Source organism: Glossina fuscipes, unplaced genomic scaffold (assembly GCF_014805625.2).
Source record: "Glossina fuscipes isolate IAEA_lab_2018 unplaced genomic scaffold, Yale_Gfus_2 28, whole genome shotgun sequence".
NCBI classification, from domain to species: domain Eukaryota; kingdom Metazoa; phylum Arthropoda; class Insecta; order Diptera; family Glossinidae; genus Glossina; species Glossina fuscipes.
Genome location: NW_023998423.1, coordinates 10,498,674 through 10,515,617, shown reverse-complemented (window position 1 = coordinate 10,515,617; position 16,944 = coordinate 10,498,674). Strand labels below are relative to the sequence as shown.

At 33.6% G+C, this 16,944-nt stretch overlaps 1 protein-coding gene across 1 annotated transcript; it reads left to right on the top strand.

Annotated features, from left to right (window-relative positions):
* The first annotated feature begins 1,077 nt into the window (after positions 1-1,077).
* On the top strand, positions 1,078-1,823 carry LOC119636340 (COP9 signalosome complex subunit 7). The gene is made up of 2 exons (XM_038031643.1): positions 1,078-1,435; positions 1,515-1,823. The coding sequence occupies exons 1-2, from the start codon at positions 1,235-1,237 to the stop codon at positions 1,821-1,823; spliced, it is 510 nt and encodes a 169-aa protein (XP_037887571.1). The 5' UTR covers positions 1,078-1,234.
* Positions 1,824-16,944: the final 15,121 nt, after the last annotated feature.

The following is a 16,944-nucleotide window of genomic DNA, read 5'->3' as shown; positions in this document are numbered from 1 at the left end:
GAAATTGCATTTAACCGGTATTTTCAAGTGTCGCAAGTGGCAATTATTATCTTCGCTTATATTGTTATTGTGTATAGTCCAAGCACATTTTGCGTTTTAATAAATTTTATTTGAGAAAAAGTCAATCAAAGCAAAATGTTGCTTGAAAAAATAATAAAATTCTTAAATGAGCGCCACTTTTATGTTGTGAAGCCAAAAAATTTGCTTTCGTAGGTCTGTTATGCCGAGAATGTTTTACTTTTAGGAAACGTATCGTAGATGTCGCGAGGAAGTAAAAGGACTTATGGAATGTAGAACAAGTTGAACAACAAGAAGATGAATGTGAAAATGTCTTACAGACATATTTTTTTATTACAACAAACTGTTTACCGTCTGTTTTCAATACCATGCAAGTCCAGAACTGTAAAATTGTCCTTCCATCTTGAAACAATTCTCCTCATTCGCATCCCTTGACGATTTCCTGTTTCGAAAGTGATATTTTTGCTACATATGTCAAAGAGAAAATCCCACGTTTTACGCCTTCTGAAAGAAAATATATAATTCTAGTCGAATTGGAATTTAATTGTGAAAATTTTTTTGCAAACTTTCATTCCGTTAGCTTCGAATCGTTCTTAGCTAGGTATCTACTGATCAAACGTTTCAGTGAAGCAGTTCTAACGTGTTCTTGTTTGGACACGCTTTTAAATAAATACAAATAAATTTCAAAGGCTTTTATTGTGTACGAAGAGAATTAGAAGTTAACAGCTATTACATTAGACCTCGGTTTTCCAGGGATTCGTTTGATTCAGGCGGCTGGTTTGGTGCGCCTGAGCGAAGATTCGAAATATGAAGGAAACGATTTGTATCAGCGAATGAATTTTTCCTACCAATTAAAAACTTTTTTTCTGATAAATTTGCAGCCATTAACGATACGACTAATATACTTGGCTATAATTTAATTCTTTTGATTTACTCTATAATTAAAACGTCTACTCAATGTTGTTTTTTACTGCAAGCAAACTTTGAACGTACGATATAAAGTGTGCGCTATTTGTACATTCTAAAAATTGTAAACAACCCTGTCTTACTCACTGCCCACGATAAAAATAACAGCCGGCATGACAAGAAAACATATGTGTCTAAGCAGCAGAAATATTGTGTTAAAATTTGTAGAAGAATTTCTAGAAAACATCAAGGAATTTAAAATATAAAACAATAAATTTTGCAGTGAGTGTTTGAAAAAGTTTTTTGCAAAATGGCTGACGATATTTTAATGAAAAGTGATGAATGCCCGCCCATAGGAGGCAATGAGAGTGCACGCAACCAGCTACAACAATTTTGTTTGTTGGCCAAATCAGCTCATGGACTTGCGCTGCTGGAATTAATTAAACAAGTCTTAGAAGCTCCCCATATATATGTATTTGGCGAGTTATTAGCCATGCCACAAATAAAAGAGGTAATGTAGCAAATATGTCTTGAGGCAACCAGGGAAGCAAACAAAAATTGTTCTATGCTTTCTTATTTTCAATATTTAGTTGGAAAACGGTGAACATGCTAAATACTATAATACTTTAAATTTGTTTGCCTATGGAACTTATAAGCAATACCGTCAAAAAAGTGAAGATTACTTGGACCTAACAGGAGCTATGCAAAAAAAATTACAACATTTAACTATTGTCTCATTGGCTATTAGAGATAAATGCATACCTTATGCAGTGCTGTTAGATGAGTTGGAAATAACCAATGTACGCCATTTGGAGGATGTCATTATTGAAGCTACATATGCTGGTAAGTGTATACGGAACTGTACTTTAATCGTATCATGTACAAGTATCATGACATGAAATATGGATATAACGGTATAGCAAATTTCACCGTTTGACATTTTCTGGTAACCTTTACTTTTCTTCCATGTTTACGTTATCGAAGTTTTAGTTAAGCAATTAATTGCTTCTCTTTTGCTCCAGAAGCCTCGCAGATTCTTTCAGCATGCTACGAAAAGTCTTATATATTATAATTATTCGTCTCGCTCTTTCTCTTTATTTTTTCCCTCTCCCGCTGCCTTCTTTGCATCTTCTTTGCGTGAACGATAAAGTTTTATGTATGTTATACATTTAAGCCTGTTGCAGTTTAATTAAACAAAAATTGTTTTATTTTGGTTTCACTAAGAATACTAGTTATTACTATTTTCCTTAGCAGTAAGAAAAGAAAATTAAAACTTTTTCGTTTTCGGGATGTATAAATGCCAGTTAAGTTATGAATACTTTTTTTGGCGATGTTCACAAATAAATAACGTTTTCATATATAGGCTTCGCTCACTTTTAATATCAAGCTTCCCTAGATTTTTGCAAAAATTATTTTTTGCGTAACACATTGAGGTGTGGGAAAGTATGTGTATATAGGAAGCCATGCGTAACATGTCGGTCACTACTTCCTTAAGTAAGAAAAAATCCTAAATTTTTTTTTAAAATAAATTTTATTTATCAATGAAGTCTCCTACAGAAGTGGTAGTCCATACCTTTTTATTGAAATCTGTCATAAAAGCGTTTTGAATATTGAACAACTTATTAAACGGGCGTAAGCGTAGCACTATTCATCATCATGCGCACTCTTTATCATCAAGAGGACGATAGGTTATAAATTTGGAAGTGACAATGAGAATAATGCCAGGCAATAAAATGTAGAAAGCGGAGTCATTATTAGATTTTTGTAATGTAACAACGCGTAGAATTACCGCAGCCTGTATAAGTTAAGCCCACTTTTTGAGTTTAACCAACGAAATGTCTCTGCCTATGCCTGAATATCTATGCTCCAATATCCAAATTTCGTCGAATATCATTGTAATGGCATATATTTGCATAGCTATGTTTTCTCCATACCCTTCGGTTTTGTTATTATCTTCTATGTTGAGGTAATGCCTCTTCAGTCAACTGCTGATTGTTTTTAAGAAGTATTCGTTTTTTTTCTCAATATTTTAAAGTGCGCCTTAAAAGCCCCAAACGAGGTCAACGCCGTATTCTGAGTCGATTGCTAGTAGTGTCTCGTTTCCGTACTTCCCGCTGGTATTGACAATAGATTGACAAAATAAATTTGAGCGTTATAATCGGAAAAGGTCACTTATCAAACGCTTGACATCCCTTCGTCTAATACCTAATAATGTACCTCGTTACTATGTTAACGGCTACCTTTAATAAGACCTTTTATACAGGAGAGACCACCAAATCAAAGTCGTGGCAGTCCAAATTGGGTAAAGTAAATTTCTCAAAAAACTTGTTATATTATCAAAGACTTGATTGTTCTTCACTTGTTTTTATCGTAAAATGGTAGTCACAATAAGGCGAAAATAGATATGTCGCCTTTTTTGCAATTTGTACCCACAGGAGAGATCTTCATTTCGTCGAAAGGCAGAAGTTAATTTCAGACACCCTATAAAGTATATACATACATTCCTGATCAATATCAAAATGTAAATCGATCTAGCAACATCCATCCGTCAGTCTTCTTGTAACCATATAGCCGGCCGTGAAAATCAAGATGTCGTTTTTAAAATTGGTCAACGTAGTGGAAATCCTTGGTATTAGAAATTGCGTAAAATCGGTCACGGGATTAGGCCTACAATAGAACATCAATTGAGAATATACTCACTTTTGGAAGTGACAAAATTCACTTTTTTTACTTATTACGAAAATAAAAAAATCAGGCACGCCTAATAGTATAGAAAATCGGTTTTCACAATTAGGCGTCGTTGATCCAAATTTGATACAGTGAATTATTTTATGTAAATGACTATAATGGGTTACGTTTCATCATAAGATATTAAAATTTAGACTTGTCTGCCCTACGAAGGATTAATTTTCGTGAAAATCTCTATACAGGTTAGGAACCAAAAAGAGACGGAGTTGGTTGAAATTTGGTGCAGTTAATTTTTTTTGTCTTAAATACTATTATGATCGGATTTTCATCGCGAAACATTGGAAAATAGACCTCTAGTTTTCGTTATATAAGAGAGGGATCGGAAAATTGCCTCATTGGGTCCAAAGTTTTCAAACTAATTTAGAATGCCGAAATACCATTACTTAACCACTTTTGACGGGAAATTCTGAAAATTGCAATTTTTTCGAAATTGGGCGTTATATATGGAGGCTGGTCGAAAACGTGGACCGATCAAAACCATTTTCAAAACACGTTAGTGTACCAAATTTCATTAAGATACACAAATTTAAAGCGACAGACATCAAACGGACAGACGGATAAAGAAGCTTAGATCAGTTTTAGAAAATGATTCTGAATCGGACGGTATAATGAAAGTTGGGTCTACCTTAAGCGCTTCATATGTACGCATAAACTTAATTTTTTTTTAAACAGAACCACAAGTTGTGTAGCGTATAAAAAGACCAGCATTTTTGGCTTGTAAAATGTTTATTGAATTTCCTGTTTTTGATTAAGACATCCATTAAATCCGAACAATGCAACGAATTTAAGTTTTTCGCACAGACAAGAGAGACTTAATGTACATTTAACTTCAGGGAAAGATATTAAAGTAAACAGTATTGTGTGACCTCTTTGTGGTTATGCCTATGCATTTAAGTACAAAATTCCGGCAGAAAACTATTAAGGGATAAAATGGAAAGAGATATTGGAAGAAGAAAAGGAAACTCGTTTTACGAAGAAATGTTTTTGGTTTATGTTACGGAATGTTAAGTAATGGTTTGCCTTCTAATTGAGTAGTAGTAGTAGTAGGTTACCATTAAGCGTGTATGAGCATATGAGACTTAGCAGATTTAGAAAAATCCTCTTTTATATCCTGTATATCATAATTCTTAGACACATATGTGAAATTATTTTTATTTTTTTTTTTTTTTGATTTTTATTTTACCTCACAACGCTTCCGTTCATACTTTATTTAGTGACTTATATACGAGTTTCGAAACCCTATAGCAAAAGAGAAATTTTATAGAAAATGGGAAAAATTGAAAAGAAAAAACGAAAATGTATGTTTGTACACTAACGCGTACTGTGAAAATGAATCTCTTTTTCTCTTTGACAATTTTTTCTTCCTTCGCAATGTGGAAGTTGATCCTACCTTACGAATGAATGCCAAGCAAGCTAAGACCAATTGTTAATTTATTGCTCTCAATTCATTATAGGAAAAGTGTATTGAATTAAAACAATAGGAAATCTATTTACTCTACAAGGCGAACACAAATGCAAAGTATTTCTTAACTACTGAACTCAAATTAGTTTTTGCTCTTTGAAAAGAAATGTCGCACAGCAAAGTTCATGCTAATGCCATATAATATGTAAATGATTTCAGTTTTCGTATTTTATTTTATTATTATGGGCACATAAAGTTCTTGTTTTTATATTTTGTGCAGGAAGTACGCCAGATTTGTCAACTCATACTGACAATGCATACAAACACGCATCGAAGATCCCTTAAAGTGTAAACATTTTAGTAAACGGCATATATAGCAATAGAAGCAATTTAACCAAATTGATCCATTTTTTTTGTCTAACGACATGAAGCTTTTAGAGAAGCGGGTAAAAGTTTTATTTAACATTGCAGTCGGGATAAGCACGTAGTAAATGACAAAAACCTCCAAATATTCGAAGGCTTGCTGTCGGATAGTCCAGCTGCTTGGAAGTATCGGGAGATCTGAACATGAACAAAAAAAAAAAAAAAAAAAAAATCAAATAAATAAATAAAGGAGAGCCCACAGTCTTGTTTGCTAGTGCCCATCCCACTTTCTAGTCTCACAACTTTTTTTTGTTTTTTAGTCAAAATAACTTCTAACAAAAACAACAATAACTTGTGAAATTCGAAAAATTTATTGCTATATACGTATTTTCTTTAAATTGGTAGTGGGCGAATGGAGATCTACAGTAATCAGAGATTTTTGTACAATAGGCTTTATTGTTTTTTTCTTCACATTTATAACTAAGAAACAAAAAGCCAAACAGGAAATGATATACGTTTCGATGTATATCTAAACCGACTGTTATTAATTTTCAGACCTGTCGAAAGCATATAACCGGGCCGTAGCAAACGCAATCACAAAGTTAGTTAACTGCCATATCTTGTTATGTATCATAAATTATTTTCTCCTTTGGCACAGAAGAAATTATTTCGTATAGTGTAGTTAGAGATTTTCAATTAAAACCAATCAAGTGTAATAAACAACAGAAGAAAAAAATTTGGAGGTTAATTTAAAAGTGACAATAAAGCAGAGAGATTTTATGGAGTGAAAGTAATAGTAATAAGCTTGCAAAAAGACAATTGAAGGCTTTCATCATCAGGATACTTGAAGCTATTGTAGACTCATGAATTCTTTAATAAAATAAAGTCATTACAAATCTTCGAAGAATTACCTTTTGTGAGCATAATTGACTATGTTTTACAAATAGCATAACTAATAATAGTTCAAAATAAGATGCAGAACAATTTAGGCAATTAAAGAAATAAAATCTTCAAATAAATGTTTCTGTCCTCTTCAAATATTTTCCGGAATATTATGGAATTGACAAAAAATGCTTTGCCTGCTATAATCAACCCAGCAGTATTGGCCGCCCTTTATAATTCAGCTTGCGATGGCTGTAGATTGACTTAGCAAAAGGCTGTAGTGCCTTAAAAATTGCAAAAATATTACGACTAGCATAGTATAATTAAAACCAAAAGGGTTCGTGATCGTAACCCAGGAGAAAGGGTATTGTAAGTCCAAGCCATAGCTTGCAGTCGGTATCAGATGCAAGGAGAATCCGAAAAACGGGTGTAAAATTGACTTCGATCGCCTGATGACGTATCTGAAATAAAGAAAACATTCCACAATTTAAAGGTTTGATGTGATGGACATCAAAGATGTGCCGCACGGTCAATATAACTGTAACTTATAATGCTGGTAGGGCAGGATATATCAAATTCGGACGAATGATGAACTGAAGATGGATTCTTTCTTATTCTTTTCATTATCGCTTTTTTGTTCAGCTGTCTATTCAGCTGTTCTGTCCCCCTAACCATATGCCGTTTCGTCTGATGTCAGCCTAGGCGTTTTTGTGTTCAACCTAGAAGGAGTCCTACTGAAAATGGATTACTTCGGAGCGCTTTTGCGATCACACAGATAATATAAAACAATAATCTTTTATTTAATAGTTTTGTTACCTTTTAAAAATTCGTCGTTATTCCTTTGCCAAGGCAATCCATCTGGAAAAAGAGAAATTTTAATGAGAAACTAACAACTTTTTTTATATCAAATGATGAAAACTATTCACGTAAAAGCTAATGCTGAAAATAGCATTCCAGCCAGCCGCATAAAGTTTTGTCTTAAATATTAGTTAGGATGTAGCAAAGAATTTTTGCAAAAAGTTGAACGATAAACAAGTAAAAAACTTTGCAAAATGAAAAAATTTTCCCCCCAAAATATTGTGCTTTTCACTTAATTATAACGAAAAAGGGGGAGAGCACATTTTAATTTGCTTTAATGTGATGCTTCAACATCTCTATTTTGGGAAATCCACAATGAGCTTCAACGCATATAATTTAAGAAAAAAAAAAAAAAAAAAAATATTTTTTGCTCCCATAAATTCCTTCTTGTTATTTTTTAAAATTCTGATGTAGAAAATAATGAAAATTTTGTTTTTATTAGGTTTTCCTTGGAAGAGAAATTCGCAGAATGGGGGAATATGTAATTTAAAAAATAGTAGTATATATATAGGGTGTACGTAAAATTATGTATTTTAACATATATTTAGAGATATTAGACCCAACATTTTTTAATATATTGTATTGCAAAGTCACTCGGCTGGTTGCTTGGTTAATTTCGTATTCTTTTACCATAACTTGGTTTAATCTTAAGCATAATAACAATAAAAATATTTTAACAAAAGAAAACCATTATGGCCCTAATGTTCATCAATACCGCATTTTGGCTTTTATTCCTACTTTGACAATAAACTACAACTTTAATGACATTAAAAGCAAACCAAAATTAGTTTCGACAACTTAAATAAAGGAAAAAGGAAGACATTTCATTTAATAGAGATGGGTATCAAGTTAACAGACCGAGTATAACAGCAGTGTGTAATAAAATACACTGGTCACTTGCTTAACGCGGTTGATTGGTTTCATAAAAATCGTGTACCAAATCTTGTTTGAATACCCATCACCGAAAGATGAGGGGTATCTTCATTTTGTCAAAACGTTTGCAACGCCCAGAAGGAAGCATCAGAGACCTCATAAACTATATATTCTTGATCAGCCTCGAATTGTAAATCAATTTAAGCACGTCCATCTGACTGTCTGTTCGTCTGTTGTAAGCATTCCCCTGAACGCAAGAATGCAACTATCGACTTCAAATTTGCAGAAACATTGCACGCAGGTTCGTACTAAAAATGGGCCAAATCGCCCACAACATCACGTAAACTGAGAAAAACCTCTGTTTTTGAAAGGGAATGAAATATTGATTTTGTGCTCATTACTCATACAATATAGTAAATAAATGCACAAAGATTTGAACGCATATTCTGTGGGCGATTCTATAGCATCTCTGCACAAAATTTGGAAAATTGCCCACGCCTACCCAAAATAGTGTATCAAAATTGAATTATTTTTTCAATACCTTTATAACTCGCAGAAACAAGCTTCAAAAACCCCAAAAAGTACACAAATTTTTGGCCAGTTACAACCCTTGAATGCGCCTGTTCGTCTGTCCATTTGTCCGTTTGCGGAACGAAAATGAAGTTATCGTCTACAAATTTGAAAAGAATAAGGAATTCGCCCAAACTTTCCAAAGGACACGCCTTCAAAACCCACATGCCTCTGCGATATCAACTTTTATTTTGAAAATTTTTGCGCCCGCCCCATATTACGGAGCATGAGAATTTTGTTCTTTTACTTCCTTTGTCTTCTTTTTGGTGTAAACGGTGATGGGTATAAAAGATCCAGTCCTAGGATTTATGTACGGACAGTATTAAAACAAGATTTGATTTTCCTCAACTTCTTGCTTTTAGAAATTTTTATTTTTATCTCTTTTTGTTTCTGACCGCAAGCGGCCACTTTGCTCTTGCGAGGTGCCAAGGTACACTAAAATTGATAAAAATATGAACTAGGGGTCCATCGATGAGATACTGATGCAATTTACGCTTGTCACTCTCTCACCGGCCAACCTTGCACATGAAGATCGCACGTCTACACATAGCATCTATAATAATTACAAAACTTCAACTGAGTCCTTAATTGCAATTTCATCAATAATTTATATGCATTAGCAAATCCGAATTTCGGCAAAAATGATTAACTTACCTTCACGAAAATATGCAATCTCGACCCTCAAGTCTTTTAATCGAACGCCTGCAGTTCTATAGATCGAATGTAACCCCTTTCCTTATTAATACCTAACTTATTTATCGAAAGGTCGTTTATTGGCCGTGTGGCTAAATACAGGCAGGCGTTACCTCTGATTCTGAAATCCTTCGATGACTTCTTGAATACGTTTAAAAATAAACTGACTAGACATCCAAACTCGTAACGTGTATCTTGTCGCTGGCAAAAAATTGATGGTAACAGAGTTCTTAGAGCAAGATGATCACTCAGCTACCGAGTTGTTGAGGTTGTTGTAGTTTCTTTTTGCATATGACTTGTATCTGTGTAATCAGCTCATGGGCCTGTAGGCTTTATGGTTACTGAATAAAATAAATTGAAAAGGGAATGCAAAATGTTATACACTATCGTCCAAAACTTTTCTATCAGGGCGACTCTAATTGATCTGCTAAGATATTCAAAATTAAGAAGTAAGAAAAAGGCTTATACTATATGGGTTTCTGAAGTTTGTTTCGAAATGTTATATAGAAAGATTTAAAAAACAATTCAATTGTTGTGTACACTACAATATAGGGTAGACGTGGTCAACTTTCCCGATTTGTGTACAGTTACTACAGCATCGTCCACAAACGATACGTTCAAATTGTTGTTGAAGAAAAACTCATTTTTTGTTCGTTTCAAATAACAAAGGTGTCCTCACTTTATGTAGTACGGTAGATGCCCGCTTAAAAGAATCTGGCCCATTTTCAATAACAGCCTGCGTGCAAGAACTTCCAATGCTTCTGCCATATTTGCAAGCTATGTCTTAATTTTTGCAAATGCGAGAAACTTTACCACACTATTGTGTAAACAAAAATATAGACAGACGAGCAGACGGACTTGCTTTCCACTTGTGACACTGGTCAAGAATGTATCCAATTTCTAGAGTTTCTGAAGCTGGCATCTGGACGGTATACAAATTTAGACAAAATGGTTCAACTTTTTTGTATCAGTGATACAAGATCGTGTAAATATCGTATACATATATCTTCTGAAATTGGTGATCAGTGAGAAAAAAAAAAGCATAAGAAAGCAAGTATTTTTCAGTTTATGTAGTACTGTACGCATGCACTTGGTTTGGTCCGTTTTCAATCCGTATCCGCATGCAAGAATTTCTAATGTTTCTGGCCTATTTGAGGCCGATAGCTTTTTCTTTGCGGCTGGAGGAATGTTTATATATATGTGGACATGTTTAAATCGATTCAGAACTTCACGCTGATCAAGAATATGTTTGATTCTTCTTCTTTAGTATTGCAAATCTTTTAACAAAATGAATACATTCTTGTCCACTTCGTGTAAAATGTAAAAATCTATAAAGGATTATGTTTTCATCTCAGAGTAGGCAGCAAAGCGGAAGCAACTTTTTTATATGCTCGAGAGGACATGAACTGAGTACATAAGAAAGACAGCGAACAAGTCAAAAAGTGACGATTCTATATTCCGTTATACCGTAAGAATATCTCAGTTGATCTCTTTGTCGGGAAAGAAAGATAACAAAAATCAGTTAAGTAATTATTATGGGCACAGGAAAGAAACCACGAGAAGTGAATAGGATTGCATCTGTAAATGTTACAAAATTAAATAAAATTTATATTTTAGTAAAAAATCGAAATTTTAATTAAAAGACGTTAGATATTTGAAATTGATGACTTGGAATTTATTCGAAAGCAATTTTGTTGGGGCGTGATAAGAATTTAATAAGCAAATAATTATTACTAGTGATGCGATGAATCATGATATCAAGTTACATTATCAAATAAAACTGATTTTCTTTCATCATTAAACTTGGTCTCATCCACTGAATCTGCCGAAGAATCATATCTTAATGGCAAGTATCAATTAATTAAGAACTTTGCTCATCATTTTAATTGTCTCATATCATTTCATATATCCAATTCCCTCATCATGTATTACATCGTGTATGCACATAGAGTATAGAAATATGTTCTCCCAGTAGAGTAAAGGAAAATGAAAACATAAAACAAACTTAAAGTAGCCACGCCACATAAGAGAAAACTTACCATTTGTAGTAATTTTCTGTTTTTGCAGTGTTAGTGAAGAGAAAGTTCGTGGCGTTTATTTTACTAAATTAGAATAAAGCCTTGAACTCTATTAAACCAAACAAGTGCCATTTCGATCGAAATGTATCCATAAAATGTTTTCCCGTATCACTATAGAGCTTCTCGGATGTGCCATCCGATTTTCGCACAATTATTTTGAAAAAGAAATTTTACACCATTTGGAGAACTCTGCAGAGCGTGTAACAATTATTAGTCGGGCAGGGCAAAGTCTGTATCAAAACTACTACTCACGCTACTCTTTCAATTCCAAACATATCGTCAAAGATGTGTTTGAATTGGCATTGTGCTGACGAGAGAGGAAGTCTTTCCTATGGATGTCGACGTTATATTCGCGTTTTTTGTTGCGTTAATTGTTGATTGCGCAGAGGTTGGTTCCCTTCTAATCCCATCAATTTAATCAAGCGTCGATTGGATTTTTGTCATTGTTTGGGCAGCATCGTCCCCTTTGGATCATAATCTCTTATGCGTGCCAATGTCGTTTATGCACTACTTTCCATCACCTATTATCAACCTTTTTAAAAAAGCTTCGAGATGGTTTCGCATCAGCAGCGATCCGCTGATGGAAATACATTTTGTCACATTTTTCATTATTAATTCATGTCGTGCCTAAGTATCTAGATGTTTCTTTGCAGTGGTTCTTAATGGTTTTTTGGCCTGGCTCCCGGGAAATAAAGAAATTCTTTACGGGCTGTTGACAGATTACAAATCTTTGCATAAGTCAGTAAACAGTACTCGCCTTAGTCCAAGTCATATTGTGAAGTACATCGCCTTTCTCGCCTATTTTCGAAACACAATTAGTTCCGACTGATTGAATAATTAACAAATCTCTGTGATTTGTTTTTTCATTTGCGCTTTAGTGCAGCTTAAGGATTAGCCTTATCAAAGTTGTATATCTCTAAAGTCATCTATTGGAGAAAACGCCGCGAACTTATTCCGTTCATTCAGTTTATGAAAGTTAAACGAACATGAAGTGTTGTTACGATTACGTAGTTGACATAAAATGAAAAAATGTACTGTAAATAATTTTAACCTTTCAAGAGAATGTGTCCATTTATATATGACAAATTAGGGATTTATTGCGGAATGTTTGCTTTTCTGCAAACGAATTGCTTATGTTACATTATTGTTGTAAGGAAATCCGAATTGAATTTTATAATGATGTATACACTAATAAAACAAAACGAAAAGATTTACATTCTTTACTTTATATTTCAAAAGTGTACATATGCCTGTGTGTATGTATTATAAGAAATGTTCTTTGCGTTACTTTAAGAAGAGTGAAATAAAAAGAAACTCAATTTCTTAATGAAAATGGTAAATTATTCCATGAAGCATATGTATATCCTGCATGATTTCATCCTTTGATTATATATATATATTTATGCGAGGAGGGGAGGAATACTAAAAAAAAAAAAGAAGGAATGAGTGAAAGAAAATAACACTTCCAGGCAAGTTTCTCCATAATCTATTTTATTTTATAATAATATCGTTACACCAGAACGTACGAGAACGTCTGCGACTTTAGCATATATATCGTATATAATCTTTTCCTTAAGCGATGACCTAGATTAAAGATAAGTAAATATGAATATTTGATAATTTTAGTCCCATATTTTTAATTATACATATATATATATATATATATATAGTAAGTAGGGATTTTTAGATATTTGAAATAATTAGCAAAATGGTAAAAAGCAAACCAAAGAGTTGCTTTAATTAAATTTTTAACATCCTTGCAATATTCGTATTTGCTTTTTATTCCATTAGTTAATTTTCCAAATAAAAAAACTTTCTCCCATCATGCCGAAAGGTATGCTTTTCTTTTGTCATTTAAGTAAATCTCTGAGGGTAGGCAGTAATAATAATAAACACAATTACCTAAAGTCTTTCTTGCCTACCCATTAGATAGATTAATTTTCTTTATATATTATGTTTTATTAAGAGTTTTAATAAAAAAAAACAAACTTTCAAAAATAAAACTCAAGTTAAAGAGTAACTTTACCACCCAAGAAAGTAACATCAAAGCTTAGCCTGCCAAGGAGCAAGTTGTTTAGCATAATGATGAGATCATAATTCGTTTATTTGCGGTGGAAGGGGCGATAAAAAAAATGAAAGAAAAATGCTAACAAATTCTCTTAATAGCTTTGTATAATAACAAAAAATAAACAAGAAAATTATCCTCGTCCACGACGAATCTTTTATACCCATCACCGTTGTCCTCAAGAAAAAAAAAAAAAAAAACCAAGAAACTAAAATTCCATGTTCTATAACACTACATGGGCCGGGCTGATTCTTTGCACTTTGCTAGAATCCAAGTGTCGTAGTCTAGGGCCAAACAATTCAGAAAACCAGTATGTAGTAGCCCCACATTCCTACAATCCATTCCGAGTCATTTTTTGAATTAATTTAAGATTGTCTGTTCGTCGGATGTTTGCCCATGCGGCTAAAGGGCGAACGCTACTGATAATGCTCCATCCGGCCATATAACGCACCATTCGAAAAAAGTTTCTGCATCAAAAAAACTTCAATTTTTAATAATTTTGATGGGAGGGGTTTTTCCAAAAAAATGAGTCTTCATGTGATAATAAGATCGAATGTTTAGAATGGATAGATACGGCATGTAAATTTGCTGTGGCAATTTGGATCACATACGTCCATTTTTGCATAAAATTTTTTTTTTTTGGAAAATTAAGCTTCTACCAGGTAACAAGTTTTAATTTTCGATATTTTATAACGAAAACACGTGGGGAACAATAAGTTTTTGGAATTTGGACCGTATCAATTCAGCTGCTGGGGTCATATAGGATATTACAGGGGTGCCAGCAACAAAGTAACTAAGTATGATTTATTGTACTTTACGATAACAATAGACGATGCATTAGATGCACAAGCAAATTCCGTAAAATGAAATAGTTTGCTTAATCAAATAGGTCGAAGTTGGTCTCTTCTAAAAACGATTTGAAGGCGGTTAGTATTGGACTGCATGGGGAAATCTCGTTGTATGTTGCTTAAGATCTAAGGTTTAACCGTTGGTACCATATGAACAAAAAAAACTATTATAGTGATCTATCGCCCACTGTTATATATCGTATACCAATCCGCTTAACACAGTTATTAATGACTTTTGCAAAAGAAGGCGTTACGTCGTTGTAACAGATTTCACCAGAATATCTCGAAAATTGTGAACTGTACACGATTGACAGACGGACAGATAAGCTTACATCGTTGCAGAAAGAGAACTGAATCGATCGATATAGTAAAAGGTGAGTCGTCTGCCTCAAATTCCTCTGGATGTTGTATATATCCACGCAAATTTAATACACCTTTGTACCGCAAACGGTGCGAAGAATAATAATAAGAAACGCGAACTATTAAACATTTAAGATGACACTTTTCCTGGCCCACATAGAAGGGCATGCCCACTCAGAAGCCCTTAACGGGAGGTTAAGTCATCTTAGATGATTGCGAAAGACGTACTCGCTACCTGGCGGTCGATAACGTATTATATTAACTCGGCGCGCCCATTAGACTTGCAGAACAATAACCCGATATAGGTGAAGTCGATATATTCGATTTGGATAATAAAATCTGTGAGAAGTGTACATGAAATTGCTTCCAAAATATTTTCGACGGCAAACGGCGAGATTATTCATAACAATGCATAGAAGTACCCTACTACGCTAGATGTTTAACTTAATCAAAGCAAGTTTTTAAAGGTTTCCATCTGTTCACAACGAATAAATTAAGATTCAGCAAAAAACCCGTATACGCGAATGTCCGGATGAGTGAAATGAATATTAATTATTCGGTGCAAATTATATGTGGTATATATCCCCTAAGCGTCCATTCCACACCATAAATACATTGATTTTTTGCTTTCATTGTTATTTATTTTTTCCGACAAAACGAAAGTGGACGCACACATATTTTAGGATATATTTTCAATAAAATATTGTTTGCATGTAATATTCTATGGAAATATATCACAGAATCGTTTTGCTTGTGTTGCCTAAAACCATGTTCTGTATATATATATATATATATATATATAATTTTGTTAAGAAAATTTTAGTTCCGAACAACTTTTCTCTTGGTAATAAATAAAAAGTTTTTCCCTCCTCTTCCATGAATTTTTATACCATACATTTTTAAGTTCCACTGGTAATGGCAATAGGTTTTATTTTCTCTCAAATATTATATGAAGCATGGCTAAAATATTGGTTGAAATTATGCATTGACAATAACTCAAAGAGCATGTTTCGCTTTATTTGTGTTTTAGCAAAAATACACCATCCTTTTCAATGTAAAACGGGAAATCCGTTAAGTCATAGTAGACTTGTAGTTTAGTAGTTCGATCCCTACCAGTGAAAGGCGGCAACTGGGTTAAGCCGAATATACGTTATGCTATATTTGGGCACAATTTTCACAGATCGATAATAGTTTAGTTTATTTTAAAATGTCGAGTGAATGTTAAATCAGTTGAAGGACACGCCCACACCACCACATAACTGAAAACTCCCCTGTGTCCTTCAAAAGGAATAGAAAGTTAGTTTTTTGCTCTTGACTCATAAAATACACCAGGTAAAGGTACATAAATCTGAACGCATATGCTATGGGGCGATAGTGTACAAAATTGGAAAAAATTGATCACGCCTATCCAATATAATAGGGTATCGAAATTTAATTCGTTTTCAATATCTTTATAAGAGGCAGAAACAAGCTTCAAAAACCCCACAAATTTGGAATGCATTTAAACATGTCCGTCTGTTGATCTGTCTGTCTGCGCAACTGTATAGTGAAAATGAAGATATCTGCTACAAATATGCAAAATGATTTGGCAGTGACTCAAACTTTTACAAGGACACGCCTACAATGACCATACGCCTAAGTGACAAAAGTTTAATTTTGAAAATAAAAAAAAATGAGCTTCGTCCACTTCACATTAGAGAGCATGAAAATTTATTTCTTTTACTTTTTTTTTGTTATTTTTTTCGGATAATGGAGATGGGTGTAAAAGATTCGGTCTAGACCAAATATAATTTTCTTATTTATTTATTTATCTATTTATTGTCTATATATTTTGCAAAAAAAAATTTACAAACTATGGATTTAAAATCGCGTAACGTACGTCGCGCCTATATTGAAGACTCCGCCGCATTTGAGATTTGAACCCGCAACGACTGAGTTGTTTAGTCGCAAATCCATTGCCGACTCCGCTACTCACGTGTTCATTTATCTTCATCTTAATAATTCGGCTCGATTTAATGTCTGAAGAAATTACTCTGAAGGCCAGGAGAATTTGAAGATAGCCGGAGATAAGCATGTGAGTGAAGTTTATTATCATGGAAAAACTTGGGGTTGTTCGTCCATCACTTTGATGAATGCACCACTCCGTGGCAATGAAAAGTAACTCAGTCTTACTACTTTTTGATTGCAGTCACATATCTAAGGAGAGTTGTATGCATTGTTGAGACCTTTAATTTTAAAGCGTTAAATGAAAAACGAGCAGTACAAACGACAAAAGCAATA

Excerpts from the sequence above, each read along its gene's own strand:
- LOC119636340 (XM_038031643.1), top strand. The coding sequence starts at position 1,235 with ATGGCTGACGATATTTTAATGAAAAGTGATGAATGCCCGCCCATAGGA. Across the intron at positions 1,436-1,514 it reads CCATGCCACAAATAAAAGAG|TTGGAAAACGGTGAACATGC; the intron begins GTAATGTAGCAA and ends TTCAATATTTAG.